This window comes from Argentina silus (assembly GCF_951799395.1).
Source record: "Argentina silus genome assembly, chromosome: 14".
NCBI lineage: Eukaryota > Metazoa > Chordata > Actinopteri > Argentiniformes > Argentinidae > Argentina > Argentina silus.
This window is the reverse complement of record NC_139668.1, coordinates 20,969,043-20,990,203: the sequence shown is the minus strand read 5'-3', so window position 1 is coordinate 20,990,203 and position 21,161 is coordinate 20,969,043. Positions and strand designations below refer to the sequence as shown.

Genomic DNA, 21,161 nt, shown 5'->3' with positions numbered 1-21,161 from the left:
CAGCAAGAGCCAGAAAAAAAGGTTCATGTTACCATGGTAACTGACATGCGTCAACAATGGAGTCCGACGAGACACGAGGAAACTGCGTTTCATAGCAACACCGGCCAGACTGACCTAACCCTAACCCTAACACTAACACTAACCCTAACCCTAACCCGGGCAATAAAACACAAAAACTGCTGTCAACGAAACACAAAAACATTTGGTTCGCTCTGAAACTCATTATTCCAGAAGTAAACTCAACTTTGTTTGGTCAATTTGTCGTCGTGAGGAACGGAACGAAGAGCCAGACTTTTGTATCACCCGGAATTCAATAAAAGCTAAACCAGGTAAACAAACGGAGCTTAGCAACGCGACGCGACTCCCGGAGCAGAAAGCTGCTTAAAAACCAGCAGAAGATGTTTAAAAACACCTTCCAGAGCGGATTCTTATCCATCCTCTACAGCATCGGCAGCAAACCTCTTCAGATCTGGGATAAAAAGGTAAGATTTCCACCAGCCGTTGCAAGGCTACTTCTACTAGCTAGCTAGCTGTTAGCTACTGTCTAATTCTACTAGTTATTATCTATTCATTATCTATTTATTAACTAGTATCTAACTAGTATCTAACTATTAACTATCTATGAATTATTATCTAACTATTAACTATTATTAGATTAGATTAGACTAGATTTAACTTCATTGTCATTGTGCAGAGTACAAGTACAGAGACAACTAACCAGAAGTGCAAAAAAGCAGAAAAGTGCAGTGTGAACAATATATACAGGTAGTGCAGTATATGAGCAGTATAAGTAGTGTAGTATATGAGCAGTATAAATAGTGCAGTATATGAGCAGTATAAATAGTGCAGTATATGAGCAGTATAAGTAGTGTAGTATAAGCAGTATATGAGCAGTATAAATAGTGCAGTATATGAGCAGTATAAATAGTGCAGTATAAGCAGTATATGAGCAGTATAAGTAGTGCAGTATAAGTAGTATATGAGCAGTATAAGTAGTGCAGTATAAGCAGTATATGAGCAGTATAAGTAGTGCAGTATAAGTAGTGCAGTATAAGCAGTATATGAGCAGTATAAATAGTGCAGTATAAGCAGTATATGAGCAGTATAAGTAGTGCAGTATATGAGCAGTATAAATAGTGCAGTATAAGCAGTATATGAGCAGTATAAGTAGTGCAGTATATGAGCAGTATAAATAGTGCAGTATATGAGCAGTATAAATAGTGCAGTATAAGCAGTATATGAGCAGTATAAATAGTGCAGTATAAGCAGTATATGAACAGTATAAGTAGTGCAGTATAAGTAGTATATGAGCAGTATAAGTAGTGCAGTATAAGCAGTATATGAGCAGTATAAGTAGTGCAGTATAAGCAGTATATGAGCAGTATAAGTAGTGCAGTATAAGTAGTGCAGTATAAGCAGTATATGAGCAGTATAAATAGTGCAGTATAAGCAGTATATGAGCAGTATAAGTAGTGCAGTATATGAGCAGTATAAATAGTGCAGTATAAGCAGTATATGAGCAGTATAAGTAGTGCAGTATAAGCAGTATATGAGCAGTATAAATAGTGCAGTATATGAGCAGTATAAATAGTGCAGTATATGAGCAGTATAAATAGTGCAGTATAAGCAGTATATGAGCAGTATAAATAGTGCAGTATAAGCAGTATATGAGCAGTATAAATAGTGCAGTATATGAGCAGTATAAATAGTGCAGTACATGAGCAGTATAAATAGTGCAGTATAAGCAGTATATGAGCAGTATAAGTAGTGCAGTATAAGCAGTATATGTATTAACAGTAACATTATAAGCAGAGTAAATAAGCAGAATAAATATGGAATACAGTATGAACAGATATGTACATCAGACTGTCTGATACTAATACAAACCCTAACCCCAACCCTAACCCTAACCCCAACCCCAACCCCATCAGACTGTCTGATACTAATACAAACCCTAACCCCAACCCTAACCCTAACCCCAACCCCAACCCCATCAGACTGTCTGATACTAATACAAACCCTAACCCTAACCCCAACCCCAACCCCATCAGACTGTCTGATACTAATACAAACCCTAACCCCAACCCTAACCCCAACCCCAACCCCAACCCCATCAGACTGTCTGATACTAATACAAACCCTAACCCCAACCCTAACCCCATCAGACTGTCTGATACTAATACAAACCCTAACCCCAACCCCAACCCCATCAGACTGTCTGATACTAATACAAACCCTAACCCCAACCCTAACCCCATCAGACTGTCTGATACTAATACAAACCCTAACCCCAACCCCAACCCCATCAGACTGTCTGATACTAATACAAACCCTAACCCCAACCCCAACCCCATCAGACTGTCTGATACTAATACAGCAATAAGGAAAACATATGGTATCATTTCTCAGTGGTCAACAGAACACATTTCCATGTATGGAGTTGAAACCGTTAGAATAGAACAAGTTGACCTTTTGGCCCAGACTTGTGGGTTTCCTGCAGCTCTCTTAGCAGTGAGGATGCTCATAATACATTGAAACATGTTCAGAACACGTAAATAGAACAAGTACATTGAAATGAGAAATGATTATTGTAAAACTTGTTCCTCACACTACCAACATGATAGTCCTTGTTGCTAGCTACATAGCCAGCTAATGACGTAGCTACTTATCTTGTCCAGGGCGACATTGCTAACCTCATAAATCATTGTTGTTGTGTTCATCAGGTCAGGAACGGCCACATCAAGCGCATCACAGACAACGACATCCAATCTCTGGTGCTGGAAGTGGAAGGAACTAATGTCAGGTAAACCTGTATGACTGAACTAACAAACACCAGTCCCATGTGTGAAGACCAGACCTGCTGGATTTGGTCTAGATTCGATATTTGTGCATCAGTCAAACTCATCCAATCATTTCCTCCTCCACCTCCAATAGTACGACCTATATCACATGTCCAGCCGACCCTAAGAAGACACTGGGCATCAAGCTGCCATTCCTGGTGATGATCATCAAGAACCTGAAGAAGTACTTCACCTTCGAAGTCCAGGTAGATCCCTAACCCTTATAATGACAACCAGAGGTGATCTCTGTTATTAGACATAGAAAAGACAGGCTTTGTGAAAACTGAACAGTATTCAAATTCAAGATTCAAAGTGTTTATTATCATATGCACAGTAGAAAACATGTTTCCCTGTACAACGAAATTCTTGTTTTGCTGTCTGCAGAATGCCAACCAATGTAAAATATACAATACAAAAGAATATACAATATATACTAAACAAATGTACAAGACAGCAAAATTTAAGGCATAAAATAAAAATAGCAGCAATAATAATAATAAAACAGTGCAAACGTAGCAGTTGCAATTATGCAAACTGGAAACTTTAGTTATGAGGTAGTAAGGTTATATTAATCTCCTATGGGTTGTTTAGGAGCCTGATGGCAGTGGGAAAGAAGGAGTTTAAACAGTATGTTTAGGGTTAGGGTTAGGGTTAGGGATAGGCAGACGTGAGATCCCTGAGCTCCCTCCAGAGTGGTGTGGCTCCTGCTGTACTGACCTCTCCTCTCCTCTCCTCTCCTCCCCTCCCAGGTTCTGGATGATAAGAATGTCCGTAGACGGTTCCGGGCCAGTAACTACCAGAGCACCACGCGGGTCAAACCCTTCATCTGCACCATGCCCATGAGGCTGGATGACGGCTGGAACCAGATCCAGTTCAACCTATCGGACTTCACCCGCCGGGCCTATGGGACCAACTACATCGAGACGCTCCGCGTACAGGTCAGGGGTCAGCCCCTGTGGGGTCAGTCACAGTGTGTGTGTGTGTGTGTGTGTGTGTGTGTGTGTGTGTGTGTGTGTGTGTGTGTGTGTGTGTGTGTGTGTGTGTGTGTGTGTGTGTGTGTGTGTGTGTGTGTGTGTGTGTGTGTGTGTGTGCGTATGTGCGCGCGTGTGTGTGTATATATATAAAGTGGTAGTTTGAAGTATTTCAGATATCTGCAGCCTCATTAACTCACATTAACTTTTTTTTCAGATTCATGCAAACTGCCGGATTAGAAGAGTCTACTTCTCTGACCGCCTGTACTCAGAGGATGAGCTACCGGCTGAGTTTAAACTCTACCTCCCTGTCCAGAACAAGGCTAAGGTGGGTTAAACTCTACCTCCCTGTCCAGAACAAGGCTAAGGTGGGCTGAGGCTAGGTCATGTTGAGATGGATGTGATACTGACGTGTCGGGAACCTAGGGGGTTCTCATGTAGGCTTGGTTCTTAGACGTCCAATCAGCAGAGTTGTTACTGACATGTGTCTCCTGTCTCCTAGCAGCAGTAGAGAAGACTCCTCCCCTGTTCCAGAGACGTTCTTCTGCTTGTTTTGTTCATTTGCTTTGATGTTATTTTGGAACCATGTGATTGTTTTCTTTGCACAATAAACCTTTTCTACACACCATTCCACATGGGTGTGTGTGTGTGTGTGTGTGTGTGTGTGTGTGTGTGTGTGTGTGTGTGTTTCTGTGTGTTTCCATATGGCCATCAGAGGTAACTCCAGCCCAGGGGATTACCTCATTGTAATGTAATTGTAATGGAACACACGTGTTTGATTCCTCATTGTGTTCCATGCATTAGAATGAGTCTGTCCTCCGATATCGACCTCCACCAGCCTCCTCTGCACTAGTACAGCAGTAGGCTAGACTGGTTGTTATATAATGTAATCTTGTTTAACTCCGTGTGTTGCTATTAGTTGCTACTGTTGTGGCTATCCTGCCTGAAGCTCATTTCTGTTGAGAAAAAAATCAGCTTGAAGCCAATTGCTGTCAATCTCCAGTGGGAGGGGCTTAAACTTCTCTGCAAGGTATTTAAGTCCCTACTCAGCTCTGACTAGAACTAAGTACATTTGGACTGAGTGGTGAAGTCTGTCAGGTCATTAACTGATCGTTAGGTGGGAGGGGCTGCAACCCTGCTAAGTCATCAGCAATCACAGAATCTACTTCTATCCTGACGGTCTAAGAGCCACAGCCTCCTGACACAGACGAAGGAGTCAATCTTTGGAGTCCATCGAGGAAGGCCTGAGAGGAAGGCCATACTAAGTATTATTATTATTTATTTTTTTCACCACTCTGAGTGTATTTTGCGCTACTTACATCTTGTATTGCCCACAAACCCTCTCTCTATACCGGCAAATATCACAATGTGCTTCCTCCACATTCCTGTTATTTCATCCCTAAGGAGGACCCATCGACGCTACACCCCCACTCACAACCCTTCCAATCTGATGTACCCACCATGCTCAACTGACCACAACCTCACTGTCACGGGAGGACTTTGGAACTGCTTCCGGAAAGCAGAGGCTATCTCAGCTTACGGCTGCTTCATGTCCCTCTACTACTCTGGCAGCCCTCTCTGATGCCTACTCCTTTTCTCATTCCCCTAGACTCTCTGGTTGAGGGGGAGGCACAGGACTCCTCATCTCACCTAAGTGGTCACATAATGTCCTTCCCCTGTCACACCTGTCCATATCCACCTTTGAATTCCATGCTGTTTCTGTCACCTCCCCTGTCAAACTTCACATTGTTGTTCTATCTATCTCGTCCCCCAGGTCAGCTTGGCAACTTCTTAGATGAGATGGATGTCCTTCTCAGCTTCTTTGCTGAGGACGGTACACCGCTCACACTACTGGGTGACTTCAACATCCAGTCGGAGAAGCTTCACTCGTCTGGAGTACTTGACCTCCTTTCCTCCTTCGGCCTTACCCTGTCCCACTCTCCTCCGACTCATAAGACAGGCAATCAGCTCGAACTTGTCTTCACCAGATCCTCCCATACCTCCAACCTTACTGTTACCCCTCTTCCGGTTTCTGATCATCATTTTGTATCCTTCTCCCTTCCCCTCAAATCCTCCCCCTCCCAGTCAGTCTCTACCCACACTATATCCTCTCGTCGCAACCTGTGTACCCTCTCACTCACCGCTCTCTCTTCCTCTGTCTTATCCTCCCTACCCTCTTCTCCCTTCGATCCACTGATGCAGCCTCCTCCACCCTCCTGTCCACTCTTTCCTCATCCTTCGACTCTCTGTCCACTGACCTCAAGGCCAGCACGGTCCTCTTCACGCACTCCCTGGCTGTCTGAAACCCTGCAAGCTTGTAGAATAGGGCTCTGGGCAGCTGAGAGGAAATGGAGAAAAACTGGCCTCCCTGATGACCTAAAACCTCAACTCTCTCTCCTCCTCAAGTACACCTCCTCTGCATCAGCTGCTTAAAGCTTCTTACTACCATTCCAATCCTCTGCCTCTGACCCAAGGAAACTGTTTTCCACATTTCCCTCACTCCTCAACCCACCTCCCCCCCTTCTCCCTCCTCCCTGTCTGCAGATGACTTTGTCACCTACTTTGAAAATAAGGTTGATGACATTAGCAGCTCTTTCTCTCTACCTCTCGCCAATACTGCTACCTTTCCTTCCAAACCCGCTGCGCTACACTCGGTCTCTGGTTTATCAGCTCTTTCCCCCCTCTCCCCTGATGATATTCTAAAACTGGTCACATCCAAGCGGGCGAACACCTGCCCCCTCGATCCTATCCCCTCCCCCTTTCTCCAATTCATTTCCAAAGACCTTCTTCTGTTCCTTACCACCATAATCAATTCCTCTCTATCCACAGGATCTGTCTCAGATGCCTTCAAGACAGCTAGAGTCAAGCCTCTTCTCAAGAAACCAACTCTTGACCCGTCTGCTGTCCATAACTACAGACTGGTGTCCCTTCTCTCCTTTTTATCTGGAGAGGGTCGCTGTCCTCTTCATGTCCTCACCACTGGTGTCCCCCAGGGCTCCCGTCCTTGGGGTGATCTTTGACAACCACTTATCCTGTGCGGCGAACACGCTCCTGTAGATTCTTCCTCTACAACATCAGAAGGATACGTCCATTCCTCACCAGAGAAGCAGCACAACTCTTGCTCTGCAGCTCATCCAGAACGCTGCCGTCTGTCTGGTATTCAATCTCCCCAAATTCTCCCATGACACGCCCCTCCTCCACACCCTCCACTGGCTCCCGGTAGCAGCTCGCATCAGATTCAAGACCCTGGTGCTTGCCTACCGGGCGGCAAAGGGAACAGCCCCTCCCTACTTGCAAGCAATGGTTAGCCCCCAAACCCCTGCACGATCACTCTGTTCTTCCACCTCGCCTGGCAGCCTGGCACTGCCACCTCTATGTGGATGCAGCAGTCACACTGTTCAGTCACGGCTTTTCACTGTCCTGGCCTCCCACTGCTGTCAGGACTGCAGAGTCACTACCGATCTTCCACCATAGATTGAAAACCTCCATCTCTTTAGGCTACATCTTAACTGTCCCTCCTAAAGACCTCTTCACCCCCACTACTAACCCTAAAGACCTCATCCCACAACCCCCTTTGGATAAAGGTGTAAATGTAAAATGTAACACAGAGGAGGGTTGTTATAAGACACAGAGACACGGCAGAGTTCCAGGACTTTATTATGTGACGTGTGCAGTAGCTGCCGGAGAGGAGTTGAAGTCATGGTTGTGGGTTTAACACTGTGACTGGTGTCCCTTCTCTCCTTTTTTAAAGTTTGTTTAACACTGTGACGTGAAGTTGACGTGAAGTTCTTCATTCTAATCTAAACAAACCTTCTAAATGACACGCCCCTTCCTGTCCAGTGTTCTTACACCCCTAGAGGGGGCGCTCCCCTAAACAACCTGTGATTGGGCGGGGGAGCTGTGGACCCACGTTTCTGCTCAGCGAATGAAAGACAGCAGGAGCTTCTCTGTCAGATGTCTCTACTGGTACCACAACACACAATTCAGTCAATATAACCCACATAATCAATATAGTTCATAGGGTTAAGGCTAACCCTAACCAACATAATCAATATGGTTCATAGTCATTACTGCTGGGATCGTCGTCTCAAACCACGAACAGAAACATTAATGACGTCAAACTGACAAATGAACATCATCTTCCTGTCTTGATTCAGACGTTTATAAGATCTGTTTCAGACTGTGGTTGCCTGGGAAACAGCATGCCAAACAGAGACTACACAATGAAATAATAAAACTATCTGCATTTTAACAACAGATTTGGTTGAAATCATAAGTGCAGCATAAATAACTAAAAAGACAGAATGTCATGTGACTGATTGTACCTGCAGACACACATCACACACAGTACATTACCATAGTAACCACAGTACACAACATATCTGGCTGTGAGACTCAGAAGGCATCATAGACATGACAACAGCACACTAATAATAATAATCAGAATAATAATAATCAGACTAATAATAATCAGAATAATAGTAGGTCATTGTGGACTTTTCAAGTAAGAAACAACAGAGAAAAGAGCGAGAAGTGTTTCTGTAGCTTTGGCTGAGCAGCGATTCATCAACAACAGAGTATCTTCTAGATTTCCCTTTCAAAATAAACAGCGTAATGGTCGTTTAGAGTCTCTCTCCTCGGCTGTGGCCCAGTGGCTCATGCTGATGACATCACGGAGGCCCAGTGGCTCATGCTGATGACATCACGGAGGCCCAGTGGCTCATGCTGATGACTCGTAGTGGAGGACGTAGTAGTCGTGGACGTACATCAGCACAGCGATCGGCTGGCCAATGATCAGCGAGATCCACACAGCGGCGTTGCCATAGTTACCTCTCAGGTAGCGGCCCACGAAGATGGCCAGAGGAATCTGAGGACAGACGACAGGAAACAAGAAGCAGGAAGAACTACGTTCCACAACTTGAACATGGTTTAGAAATCCACCGGTTTGACAGAAGAAACACAGAAAGAGAGAAGAGGGTTCTAGAAGAGAAAGAGAGAAGAGGGTTCTAGAAGAGAAAGAGAAGAGGGTTCTAGAACAGGATGATAGATGTGTGTAGAGGAGGTCTGACCTGAGCCATCATCCCTCCAAACGCCCACAAGCGGAACATCTTCAGAGGAATGCTGACCAGGTACTGAACCACAGAGAAACAGGCTGTTAGGACCTCTCACACACACACACACATACCAACTTGTTTATGTCTATGGGTTGCAATGTTGAATCTAATATTCATAAAGTTTTTGTCTTCAATAAAATCAGAATTGAATTAATTGGGTGTGTTGTTTGACAATGGTTGCCACGTCAACCTCGTGAAAGAAGGCGGAGACGAGGAAGACAGCGGTCTGAGCGGTGATCTTGTTGACGCCCCTCCTCAGGATGGGCTTGTAGAAGTGTCTGGAGGACACAACAACAACAAACCTGGAATTAGACAATGAACTAGAGCTTAACTTGTGAACTGCTAAGCTAGGCTCACAGTCCAACTCACCTTAGACACCACTTGTGTACAGGAATGTTCCAGTTGGACCAGAAGTAGGTGACTGTCTCAGAGTTCCTACAAGAGACAGACAGACAGACAGACAGACAGACAGACAGACCTCCACCGGGCCAGGGCCAGGTCCACCCACCCCCACCCCCACACGGCCAGGTCCACTCACCACCCACCCACACACCGGGCCAGGTCCACTCACCACCCACCGGGCCAGGTCCACTCACCACCAACCCACACACACACAGGGCCAGGTCCACTCACCACCAACCCACACACACACAGGGCCAGGTCCACTCACCACCCACCGGGCCAGGTCCACTCACCACCCACCCACCGGGCCAGGTCCACTCACCACCAACCCACACACACACACACCGGGCCAGGTCCACTCACCACCCACCCACCGGGCCAGGTCCACTCACCACCAGTCTCTGTAGAACTCTCGGTCTCCAAACTGCAGCAGCTCGGCCACAAAGTTCATGGAGGAGTGAAAGAACCAATAGAAGAAGACCAACCAGATAAGGTGGTTAGGAACCTGAGGGGAGGGATGGGGGGGGAGAGGAGGGGAACCTTGTACTATGAGGGCAGTGTGGAGATGAAGGGGATAGTCAGAAGAGTCTAATAACATGAACGTATGAATGTGTGTGTGTGGTTGTTCTACTCACGGCCAGTTTCAGCAGTCGCTCCACCATCCTGGAGAAGTCCATGTCCTAACACACACACACACACACACACACACACACACAGTCACCCCCCCCAGCAGAGTTAAATGGGTCAGTCCAGGAGACACAGTCACCCCCCCCAGCAGTTAAATGAGTCAGTCCAGGAGGGGGTCTACCTGGAGGGGCTTCATGGAGTTCTGGATGGTTGGAACCATCCACTGCAGACAGACAGAGGGGTGTTTCAGTCAGACACACAGCTGCAGTACAGGCTTGGTCATGGTGTGGTTGTCATGGTGATTGGTCATGATGTCATACCTGCTGTATCAGCCCCACCAGCAGCTGCATGAAGAACAGCTGGAACATCAACAACAACAGTTAGAGGAGAGGGTGTGTGTGTGTGTGTGTGTGTGTGTATGTGTGTGTGTGTGTGTGTGTGTGTGTGTGTGTGTGTGTGTGTGTCTCACCATCTCAAACAGTCGTCTGAGCAGGAAGCTCTTGCGTATCCGTGGCGACCGGGGGAAGTTGAGCTCATAGCAGAGAGTCGGAGCAAAGATGAAATAGAAGATATCTGAAGAAGAGAGGAGAGGAGAGGAGAGGAGGGAGGGGAGAGGAGGGAGGGAGGGGAGAGGAGAGGGGAGGAGGGGAGAGGAGAGGGGAGGAGAGGAGAGGAGGGAGGGGAGAGGAGAGGGGAGGAGAGGGGAGAGGAGAGGAGAGGAGGGAGGGGGGAGGAGAGGAGGGAGAGGAGAGGAGAGGAGAGGAGGGGGGAGGAGAGGAGGGAGAGGAGAGGAGAGGAGAGGAGAGGGGAGAGGAGAGGAGAGGAGGGAGGGGAGAGGAGAGGAGAGGAGAGGAGAGGAGAGGAGAGGAGAGGAGAGGAGAGGAGGGAGGGGAGAGGAGAGGAGAGGAGAGGAGAGGAGAGGAGAGGAGGGAGGGGAGAGGAGAGGAGAGGAGAGGAGAGGAGAGGAGAGGAGAGGAGAGGAGAGGAGAGGAGGGAGAGGGGAGGGAGAGGAGGAGAGAGGGGAGGGGAGAGGGGAGGGGGGAGGAGAGGAGAGGGAGAGGAGGAGAGAGGGGAGGGGGGAGGAGAGGAGAGGGGAGGGGAGGAGAGGAGAGGAGAGGGGAGGGGAGGGGAGGAGAGGGGAGGAGAGGAGGGAGGGGAGAGGAGGGAGGGGAGAGGAGAGGAGGGAGAGGAGAGGGGAGGGAGAGGAGGAGAGAGGGGAGGGGAGGAGGAGAGGAGAAGGGGGGAGGAGAGGGGAGGGGAGGGGAGGAGTCTGTGATGATAGAAATGTTTATTCTGACTGTTATCAGCTTCATATTGTGAGTGACAGGTGATTATTCTGGTCTGGTCGTCATAGTGACAGGTGATTATTTTGGTCTGTCGGGCGGCAGAGACCTCTGACCTCGGTGTGTGAGGTTCCCTGGGTAGGTCACATGGGCGTGCACTGCACTCCCATTGGCCCTGGCAATGTCTGGACCTGAGGCAGAGGAGGAGGAGGAGGGGGGGGGGGAGGAGGAGGAGGAGGTGCACGTTTAAACTGGGATAAAGCTGCTGTATGAACCATTAAAACATCTGTGTGTGTGTGTGTGTGTGTGTGTGTGTGTGTACGTACAGGAGTGTGGGCGTGGCATGGTGCTGGCGTGGGCGTGGCGTATCTCTCTGCTCCAGAGGTTGACATCTCTGTAGGAGACCATCTTGAGGAAGAGGATGGTGTAGACGCCCAGTGCAAATACGCCCCCGACTGGTCAACACAGGAACAACACCATCACACCCTGACCCCTGACCCCGACCCCTAACCCTGACCTCTGACCATGGTCAACACAGCAACAGCACCATCACACACACCTTCAACATGTTAGCAAGTTCTCAACTGAAAGCGGTTATTAAATCTGTTAACTGTGTGTGTGTGTGTGTGTGTGTGTGTGTGTGTCTTCATCATCATCATCATCTCTTACATGGGGTCATGGAGGTCACCATAAGCACAGTGGCTGCTGGGAAACACAATATGGCCGCCAGGTTGGAGATGTGGAGGAAGGTTCCAGTGGTTTCTGAGATGGAGCCCTGAGGAGACGTTTAACACACACACACACACACACACACACACACACACACACACACGCACCACACACACACACACACCACACACACACCACACACACACCACACACACACCACACACACACCACACACACACCACACATACAAGATAGAAATACTATTGATAGAAACGTTTTAGACAGAATACTGCTGTATTGTTTCTAACAATGTAATAAGCCTGTCTGCCCTCATGGTAACAGGGGCTTGAAGGTTGGAAGTGACTGTGGGAAACAGTCCTTGTGGTTCACTGTTATTGACACAATCAGCTCCAAACCGCCAACATCCCTGTCCTAACCCTAACCCAACATCCCTGTCCTAACCCTAACCCAACATCCCTGTCCTAACCCTAACCCAACATCCCTGTCCTATCTCTGTCAACATCCCTGTCCTAACCCTAACCCAACATCCCTGTCCTAACCCTAACCCAACATCCCTGTCCTATCTCTGTCAACATCCCTGTCCTAACCCTAACCCAACATCCCTGTCCTATCTCTGTCAACATCCCTGTCCTTACCCTAACCCAACATCCCTGTCCTAACCCTAACCCTGTCCTAACCCTAACCCTAACCCTGTCCTACCTCTGTCCTTGGCTGGGTTCTTTAAGAGGTCGCTGACCTCCGTCTCAGATCTCTCTGCTTGCAGGTATAATAAACTGATATTGTGGCTTAACAAGACCTTGACTCTTGAATCTCATCTTTGCTGAAATAAAATACTACAGTGGACAATTTCCACGACACACTCTAACACACTTTTGCACTTCTGGTTAGACGCTAACTGCATTTCGTTGTCTCTGTACTTGTACTCTGCGCAATGACAATAAAGTTGAATCTAATCTGAATCTAATCTAAACACAACACACACACATCATATTCTGCTCAGCTCTTTATGAATCAGACTCACCACAGCCAGCTTCCTCTCTGTGTACAGCGCTGCTAACACAAACACGTTGGAGACTGTAACACACACACACGTTATGTGTCATATTTATACAACATCGTTCCAGTTTGAGACACTCATGACTAGTGTTGCTTAGCAACAATCACCAGGGGAGGCTGGGGGAGGTAGAACACCAGGGGAGGCTGGGGGAGGTAGAACACCAGGGGAGGCTGGGGGAGGTAGAACACCAGGGGAGGCTGGGGGAGGTAGAACTGGTATCAAACACACGTGATCTCCACCAGCCTCCCTGCCAGGAGAGTTCCACAGATAGGGGTCCTTACCTATGACCAGGCAGGGGCCAGGCCAGCTATAGGGGTCCTTCAGGAACAGAGACACCACCTGGATGGGGTCCACCAGTATTCCATACCTGTTAAAGAGAAGGATGGGGGGGAGGGGGTAGGGGGGAAGAGGGGGAGGGAAGGGGGGAGGGGGGGAAGAGGCAGGACGGGAGACAGAGTGTTCAGCTACTAGTGGAGAGACGTTCCTCTTTATGCACCATCCAATCATCAGTCCTCCAGGTCAGCTGGTACTTACTTAATAAGATTCTCCAGGAAGAGCCGCGCGTTGCTCAACACCTGCAGTAGAGGAAAGGTCAGGAGAGGTCAGGAGGGGTCAGGAGAGGTCAGGAAGGGTCAGGAGGGGTCAGGAGATATCAGGAGGGGTCAGGAGATATCAGGAGGGGTCAGGAGAGGAGAGATCATTTGCATGTTTGACATTTAGCAGACGTCTTTATCCAAAGCAACTTACAACAAGTACATTTGTCTAATGAAAATGAATCATCTGAACATAAAGTCATCATAATAACACATAACCTTAACCCTAACCCTGACCCTGACCCTAACCTTAATCCTGACCCTAACCTTAACCCTGACCCTGACCCTAACCCTGACCCTAACCCTAACATCATGAGAACAAATCTCTGCTGGACCAGCGGCCGCTGGCCGTCCCAACACTATTAACAGTAGAGGAAGTGTACAGGGGGGTGAAGAGGTCTTTAGAAGGGACAGTCAAGATGGGTGTGTGTGTGTGTTAAACGTGTGTTAAACTCCTCAGGACTCCATCTCAGAAACCACCGGAACCTTCCTCCACATCTCCAACCTGGCGGCCATCTTGTGTTTCCCAGCAGCCACTTCCATGACCCCATGTAAGAGATGATGATGAAGATATATACACACACACCCTGCTCTCCTATCTACAGGTCAAAGTCTAGCAGGGCTGGAGGCTGATTACATCAACAACCTACTGCACTATAGCTGAAGATAAAACACACACACACACACACACACACACACACACACACACACACACACACACACACACACACACACACACACACACACACACACACACACAGCAGCCTGGTCTCATGGTATTCCGTAACTGCAGTTCCATTGTGAAACAATAGCAGTGAGGCGGAGGCGTGGAGATGGCGGCGGACTGACAGACCCGAGCAGTAGGTCGTAGGTCACACACTAGGAATGATTAACCATGATCAACACTGACACTCAAACACGTCATATCTCATAATTCTGTCATATTCATGGATAACTATAACTATGCTGCTAAGGTCTCTGTCTCTGATCCAAGAGATGACGGGGTGTCGCCCGCCCCGTCCCGCCCTGCCCCACCCCGCCCCGCCCCTCCATTGTGCAACTGTGTTACTGACAAGTTCATCTTATCTGTTGTTTTCTGGAATGTGCGATATCTCTTCAGGATTAACAGCCTTGAGGAGTCCCTCTCTACTGGTTGGGTTGGTTTTAACAACTGAAGCTCTATTTTATTAAGCTCTGGAGATCTACCAAGGAGTTAGTGTGTGTGTGTGTGTGTGTGTGTGTGTGTGTGGGAGGGGCGGGGGGGGCCAGAGCAGAGCAAAGGTTACTGGGACAAGGGACAAGGATGTCTGGCTGAGGTCCACCAACACCACCAGACTAAACCAGCCTGCTTGTCTGGCCTCCTTCATTCAATGACGATGAACATACACTGAACACGTTACATTTACATTTATGGCATTTAGCAGACGCCTTTATCCAAAGCGACTTACAGCAAATACATTTGTTTAAGTAAGTGGATCATCTATCCATCAGTCATCATAAGATGAAGAAATCATTGCTCAGACCAGCTTAGGGGTTAGGGCCATTGGCAGTCACAATGCTAGAAGAAGATTATTATTATTTTATTTTTTTAAACAGGAGAAAAACTTGTACAGGGGGGTAGTGGGGGTGAAGAGGTCTTTAGGAGGGACTGTTAAGATGTAGTCTGAAGAGATGGGTCTTCATCTACGGTGGGAGATTGGTAGTGACTCTGCAGTCATGACAGCAGTGGGAAGCTTGTTCCATCAGCGGGGCGCCAGGACAGTGAAAAGCCGTGACCAAGTAGCGCGGCTGCTGCATCCACGTAGAGGCGGCGGTGCCAGGCGGGCAGCCGAGGTGGAAGAGCGGGGTGATCTTGCAGGGGTTTGGGGGCTGACCATTGCTTGCAAGTAGGGAGGGGCTGTTCCCTTTGCCGCCTGGTAGGCGAGCACCAGGGTCTTGAATCTGATGCGAGCTGCTACCGGGAGCCAGTGAAGGGTGCGGAGGAGAGGAGTGACATGGGAGAATTTGGGGAGATTGAACACCAGACGGGCGGCTCTGGATGAGCTGCAGAGGCCTGATGGTGGAGGCGGAGAGTCCGACCAAGAGTGCGTTGCAGTAGTCAAGGCGAGAGATCACAAGTGTTTGTACCAAAAGTTGTGCTGCTTCTCTGGTGAGGAATGGACGTATCCTTCTGATGTTGTAGAGGAAGAATATACAGGAGCGTGCTGTCGCTGTGATGTTCATCACACGGGATAAGTGGTTGTCAAGGATCACCCCAAGGTTCTTGGCTGTATGGGAGGAGGTCACAGTAGAGTTCTCTACTGTGATGGAGAAGTCCTGGAGAGGGCAAGCTTTTCCTGGGAGGAAGAGCAGCTCAGTCTTGTCAAGGTTGAGCTTGAGATGGTGGGCTGACATCCAAGCAGAAATGTCTGCAAGACATGCCGAGACACGTGTTGCCACCTGTGAGTCAGAAGGGGTAAAAGAGAGAAAGAGTTGAGTGTCATCTGCGTAGGTGTGGTAGGAGAAACCATGTGAAGAAATGACAGAGCCGAGAGATTTGGCATAGAGGGAGAACAGTAAGTGAGGAGTGAGGAAAATGTGGTGAACAGTTTTCTTGGGTCAGAGGCAGAGGATTGAATTTTGGAATGGTAGTAAGAAGCTTTAGCAGCTGATGCAGATGAGGTGTAGTTGAGGAGGAGAGAGAGATAATGTCTTGCAGATCATCACAGAGGCCAGTTTTTCTCCATTTCCTCTCAGCTGCCCGGAGCCCTATTCTACAAGCTTACAGGGTTTCAGACAGCCAAGGAGCGCGTGGAGTGGATCGTGCCGACCTTGAGATCTGTGGACAGAGAGAGTCGAAGGATGAGGAAAGAGAGGACAGGAGGGTGGAGGAAGCTGCATCAGTGGATAGAAGGGAGAAGGATTCAACAGAGGGTTGGGAGGATAAGACAGAGGAAGAGAGAGCGGTGAGGGAGTACAGTGGGTATGCAGGTTGTGATGAGAGGATACAGTGTGGGTAGAGACTGACTGGGAGGGGGAGGATTTGAGAGGAAGGGAGAAGGATACAAAATGATGATCAGAAACCGGAAGAGGGTTGGAGGTATGGGAGGATCTGGTGAAGACAAGGTTGAGCTGATTGCCCGCCTTATGAGTCGGAGGAGAGTGGGACAGGGTAAGGCCGAAGGAGGAGAGATGGTCAAGTGCTCCAGACGAGTGAAGCTTCTCCGACTGGATGTTGAAGTCACCCAGTAGTGAGAGCGGTGTGCTGTCCTCAGGGAAGAAGCTGAGAAGGACATCTATCTCATCTAAGAAGTGGCCAAGCTGACCTGGTGGACGATAGATAACGACAATGTGAAGTTTGACTGGGGAGGTGACAGAAACAGCATGGAATTCAAAGGAGGTTATGGACAGGTGTGACAGGGGAAGGACATTATGTGACCACTTAGGCGAGATGAGGAGTCTTGTGCCTCCCCTTTGACCAGAGCGTCTAGGGGAATGAGAAAAGGAGTAGGCATCAGAGAGGGCTGCTAGAGTAGCTGTGTTATCCGGTGTAATCCATGTCTCTGTGAGAGCAAGGAAGTGGAGAGACATGACGCAGGCATAGGCTGAGATAGCCTCTGCTTTCTGGACCGCTAACTGGCAGTTCCAAAGCCCTCCCATGACAGTGAGGTCGTAGTCAGTTGAGCATGGTGGGTAGATTAGATTGGAATGGTTGCAAGTGGGGGTGTAGCGTCTATGTGTCCTCCTGAGGGATGAAATAACAGGAATGGGGAGGAAGCACATTGTGATATTTGCCGGTATAGAGAGAGAGGGTTTGTAGGAAATACAAGATGTAGGTAGCACTGAGTACACTCAGAGTAGTGAAAAAACTAAGTCGTAGAATAAAAATACTTAGTAGTCTGGTCTTCCTCTCAGGCCTTCCTCGATGGCGTCCACAGATTGACTCCTTCGTCTTCGTGTCAGGAGGCTGTCGCAGAGGCTGTCGGTCTGCGATCGTCACAATATAACTGCAGATTCTGTGATTGCTGATGACTAGTAGGGTAGAAGCCCACCTGACGATCAGTTAACGACAAGACAGGTTTCACCACTCACTCAATCCCAAATGTATCAGTCCTGGTCCAGGGTGAGCAGGAGTTAAATACCTGGCAGGATAGTGTCAGGCCCTCCCACTGGAGATTGACAGCACTTCACAGCAATTGGCTTCAAACAGATGGCTTCCAATAGAAACTAGGTTCCTGAGCTTAAGGCAGTATAGCCACAGCAAAATACACAAGCTACCAACAGCACACTAACTTTAAACAAGATTAAACTAATTTACTGAGACTGGAGAACAGGCTTCACCACTCACTCAATCCCAAATGTACATGTGAGTCTGTTGGTAGACTGTTGGGGGTAGAGTGTTGGGGGTAGAGTGTTGGGGGTAGGGTGTTGGAGGTAGAGTGTTGGGGGTAGAGTGTTGTGTGTGTTCTCTACATTCTTCTGCAAATTGAAAATAAAAAGTTCTGGAATTGAATTGGAGTTTCAAAACATTTCCTGAGTTGATGGAATTCAAAAGGAATCCTGCTCCAGACTACCCAGAACCCCCTGCTCCAGACATGCGTTCCAGGGAACAGGATATTAGGTTGTCATGGCAACTAAAACTGGATTAAAACCAGCGCTAGAAATTACAACCAGAGCCTCGCTCTCTACGACAACAACCTCTAGCCCTAACCCTCCCTAACCCTCCCTAACCCTGCCCCCTGAGAGAGAGAGAGAGAGAGACTCACCAGCATGACGACACACCAGTTGAGGACGCCTCTGTAGTTCCTGTAGTCACTGGCGGAGCTGAGGAGAGACTCCTGTCTGATGTGACATCTGGGGAGGGAGACAGGGGGGAGGGGAGACAGGGGGGAGGGGAGACAGGGGGGGAGACAAGGTGGAGGGGAGGGGGAGATGGGGTGGAGGGGAGACAGGGGCGGGGGGGAAGGGGAGACAGGGGAGACAAGGGGAAGGGGGGGCGGGGGGGAAGGGGAGACAGGGGAGACAGGGGGGAGACAGAGTGGAGGGGGAGGGGGGGAAGGGGAGACGGGGGGGGAGTGGGAGACAGGGTGGAGGGGGGGCAGGGGGGAGGGGAGATGGGGGGGAGGGGGGGAGACAGGCAGAGCGTTAGTTCGTCATGTCTCCTGTATCTGAGGCTGAACTTCCCTCAGGATTATTATGCTGTTGAACAACCAGTCAACTTTGCTGTGACTTGGGACCGGCGAGTGAGGGTTAGAGTTAGGGTTAGGCCCTGGGTTAGGGTTAGGCCCAGGGTTAGGGTTAGGCCCAGGGTTAGGGTTAGGCAGGCAGACAGACAGACAGGTACCGTGGTTAGGGTTAGGGTACAGTGTTGACATGTTAGACAGGTACAGTGTTGACATGTTGCCTAGTTGGCAGGGTTAGGCCCAAGGTTAGGGTTAGTGTTGTTGGTGTTCTACCTCCCCCAGCCTCCCCTGGTGTTCTACCTCCACCAGCCTCCCCTGGTGTTCTACGTCCACCAGCCTCCCCTGGTGTTCTACCTCCACCAGCCTCCCCTGGTGGTCTAGCTCCCCCAGCCTCCCCTGGTGGTCTACCTCCAACCCTAACCCTAACCCAGCCTCTTGTCCACAGCTGAGCTGCTGAGGTATGTTGGTGTAGCTTAGTGTTCTAGCAAAACGTCTCGCAACAAATACGATTAGCTAACCCTAGAGTGTGTGTGTGTGTGTGTGTGTGTGTGTGTGTGTGTGTGTGTGTGTGTTAACCCTGACCCTTGTTTATGGAGTGTACGTGTTCATATTGTGGTTTTATGATGTATTGATTTCTGTCTTTGACTGTGTTATATTTAATGTTTGGAAATGGTATGTTACTGTGACAGGGTGACCCTGTAGAAAGAGGATTAGGGTTAGAGTCAGAGTTAGGGTCAGGGTTAGGTTCAGGGTTAGAGTTGGAGTTGGAGTCAGGGTTAGAGTTAGAATCAGGATTAGGGTTAGGGTTAGAGTTAATGTTGTGATAATGTTGTGACAGCGGCTGAAGAGGACATCAGACAACAAAACGGCAAACAGATCGACCGGCACACCGGGAATTCTCCCGGTGATCCAGATGGCCAGCCCGCTACTGCCGACAGGTTCGGGTTAGGATTAAGGTTAAAGTTAGGGTTCGGGTTAGGGTTTAGGTTCAGGTTCGGGTTAGCTGGTCATCCTCACCTGAGTCTGTCGTCTTCATGCCTCCTGTCCCTTCGTGGTGACGCGGCTGCCTTCTCCTCCTCCGGCACCTTCCCGTTGCTGTGTGTTGCCCGTTCCCGTGCTGGTTTCTCCCCGGTGCCGCTCTTCTGTCTGCTCCCGGTCGCCTGTTTCGAGTTGCCCGCCGCGGGCGTCGATACGGCGGCCCCAGAGATGGTGGTTCTCCTCCGGCGGGTAACCGGGCCTCTGTCGCCTCTGTCCCCCATGTCCTCTGCCTCTGACCCGGGTAGAAAAAGCCTTACCGGGCGGACATCCCTGGACGGTTAGGGAATGTCCGAAAGTCACGGTGGAGTGTGTGTGCGTGTGTGTGTGCGTGTGTGTGTGTGTGTGTGCAACTGACGCAGGAGGAGGGGCGAGGGTTTATGGGCGGGGCTAGAGGGGGCTCGCGCTGTCGTCCTGAACTGAACCTGCGCGCAGACTTCTGGGAGTTGTAGTTCCTTCAGGTGAGTCGTCGCACAGTTCAAACGACTTAGTCCGACGTTTCTTTGTTTTCACGTTTAAATATGAAGAATAAAACATAAATCCTACAGGCCCGCCTCCTCACACAACGACTGACAGTCGGAAAACCCAATGACATTCGTTTTTACATATAATTAACCAATTTAACCAATCAGACAACGGAAAACCTTCAGTTCCTCACCAGTAACTTCGGTTGTCGTTTGACAGGAACACCACAGCTACAGCGGTCTTCTGTGGTCAAAGAAGAGGTTTAACGGCAGAGGACCGGGAGACCGGCGGGGAACGGACCGGCTACGGCGGGGACGAGACACGGAGGTACGGATGGACCGGCTGAGGCAGCGAGAAACGGAGGATGTCAGCGTTTGATCAGAGATCATGTGGACATGTCTGTCTGTCTGTCTGGAGAGGAGAGGAGAGGAGAGGAGAGGAGAGGAGAGGAGAGGAGAGGAGAGGAGAGGAGAGGATAGGATAGGATAGGATAGGATAGGATAGGATAGGATAGGATAGGATAGGATAGGAGAGGATAGTTGGGTTTCTAAGGGTTAGGGAATCCCTGATAGATGATTGGCTGCTCAGCTGCCAGCCTTTCAGTTTCAGTGTGTTGACATCAATCGATATTTCTCTCTTCTGGGGAGTTCTGCACTGGCTTACTGTTGGGGGTCTTTGGTGGGTTAGGGTTAGCTATATTGTATGTGTTGTTTAGATTGTTTAGTATTGTTGTTGTTGATTTGACGACAGACAGAGAAGACCTTCCTCATTCATTCGTTTTAGGACAGTCATTGGATTGATCACATAGGTAGGTAGGTGTGTGTATGTGTGTGTGTGTGTGTGTGTGTGTGTGTGTTCCAGGTAAGGAGGTGAGGCACCAGGTTTAGATCCATGAGACGCTTCCCCAGAGGTACCTCCTGAT

At 49.0% G+C, this 21,161-nt stretch overlaps 2 protein-coding genes across 4 annotated transcripts; one reads left to right on the top strand and one right to left on the bottom strand.

Moving 5' to 3' along the window:
* Positions 1–333: 333 nt before the first annotated feature.
* Positions 334–4,441, top strand: LOC310815567 (cilia- and flagella-associated protein 20). 2 transcript variants are annotated; one of them, XM_083685398.1, is made up of 6 exons: positions 334–482; positions 2,724–2,803; positions 2,935–3,046; positions 3,590–3,778; positions 4,029–4,139; positions 4,317–4,441. In XM_083685398.1, the coding sequence occupies exons 1-6, from the start codon at positions 399–401 to the stop codon at positions 4,320–4,322; spliced, it is 582 nt and encodes a 193-aa protein (XP_083541524.1). In that variant the 5' UTR covers positions 334–398; the 3' UTR covers positions 4,323–4,441. The 2 variants fall into 2 exon arrangements, with proteins under 2 accessions (XP_083541524.1, XP_083541523.1); XM_083685397.1 differs by having other exon boundaries at positions 4,314–4,441.
* A 3,505-nt stretch (positions 4,442–7,946) lies between these two features.
* On the bottom strand, positions 7,947–20,257 carry dgat1a (diacylglycerol O-acyltransferase 1a). 2 transcript variants are annotated; one of them, XM_083684574.1, is made up of 17 exons: positions 19,757–20,257; positions 18,323–18,410; positions 13,519–13,559; positions 13,266–13,351; positions 12,949–12,980; positions 11,907–12,012; positions 11,564–11,692; positions 11,354–11,428; positions 10,424–10,527; positions 10,275–10,313; positions 10,136–10,177; positions 9,963–10,007; positions 9,720–9,832; positions 9,295–9,360; positions 9,116–9,203; positions 8,881–8,943; positions 7,947–8,678 (listed from the first exon to the last, which is right to left on the bottom strand). In XM_083684574.1, exons 1-17 carry the CDS (start codon positions 19,996–19,998, stop codon positions 8,532–8,534), a joined length of 1,506 nt encoding a protein of 501 aa, XP_083540700.1. In that variant the 5' UTR covers positions 19,999–20,257; the 3' UTR covers positions 7,947–8,531. The 2 variants fall into 2 exon arrangements, with proteins under 2 accessions (XP_083540700.1, XP_083540699.1); XM_083684573.1 differs by having other exon boundaries at positions 12,949–13,001; positions 19,757–20,255.
* Positions 20,258–21,161: the final 904 nt, after the last annotated feature.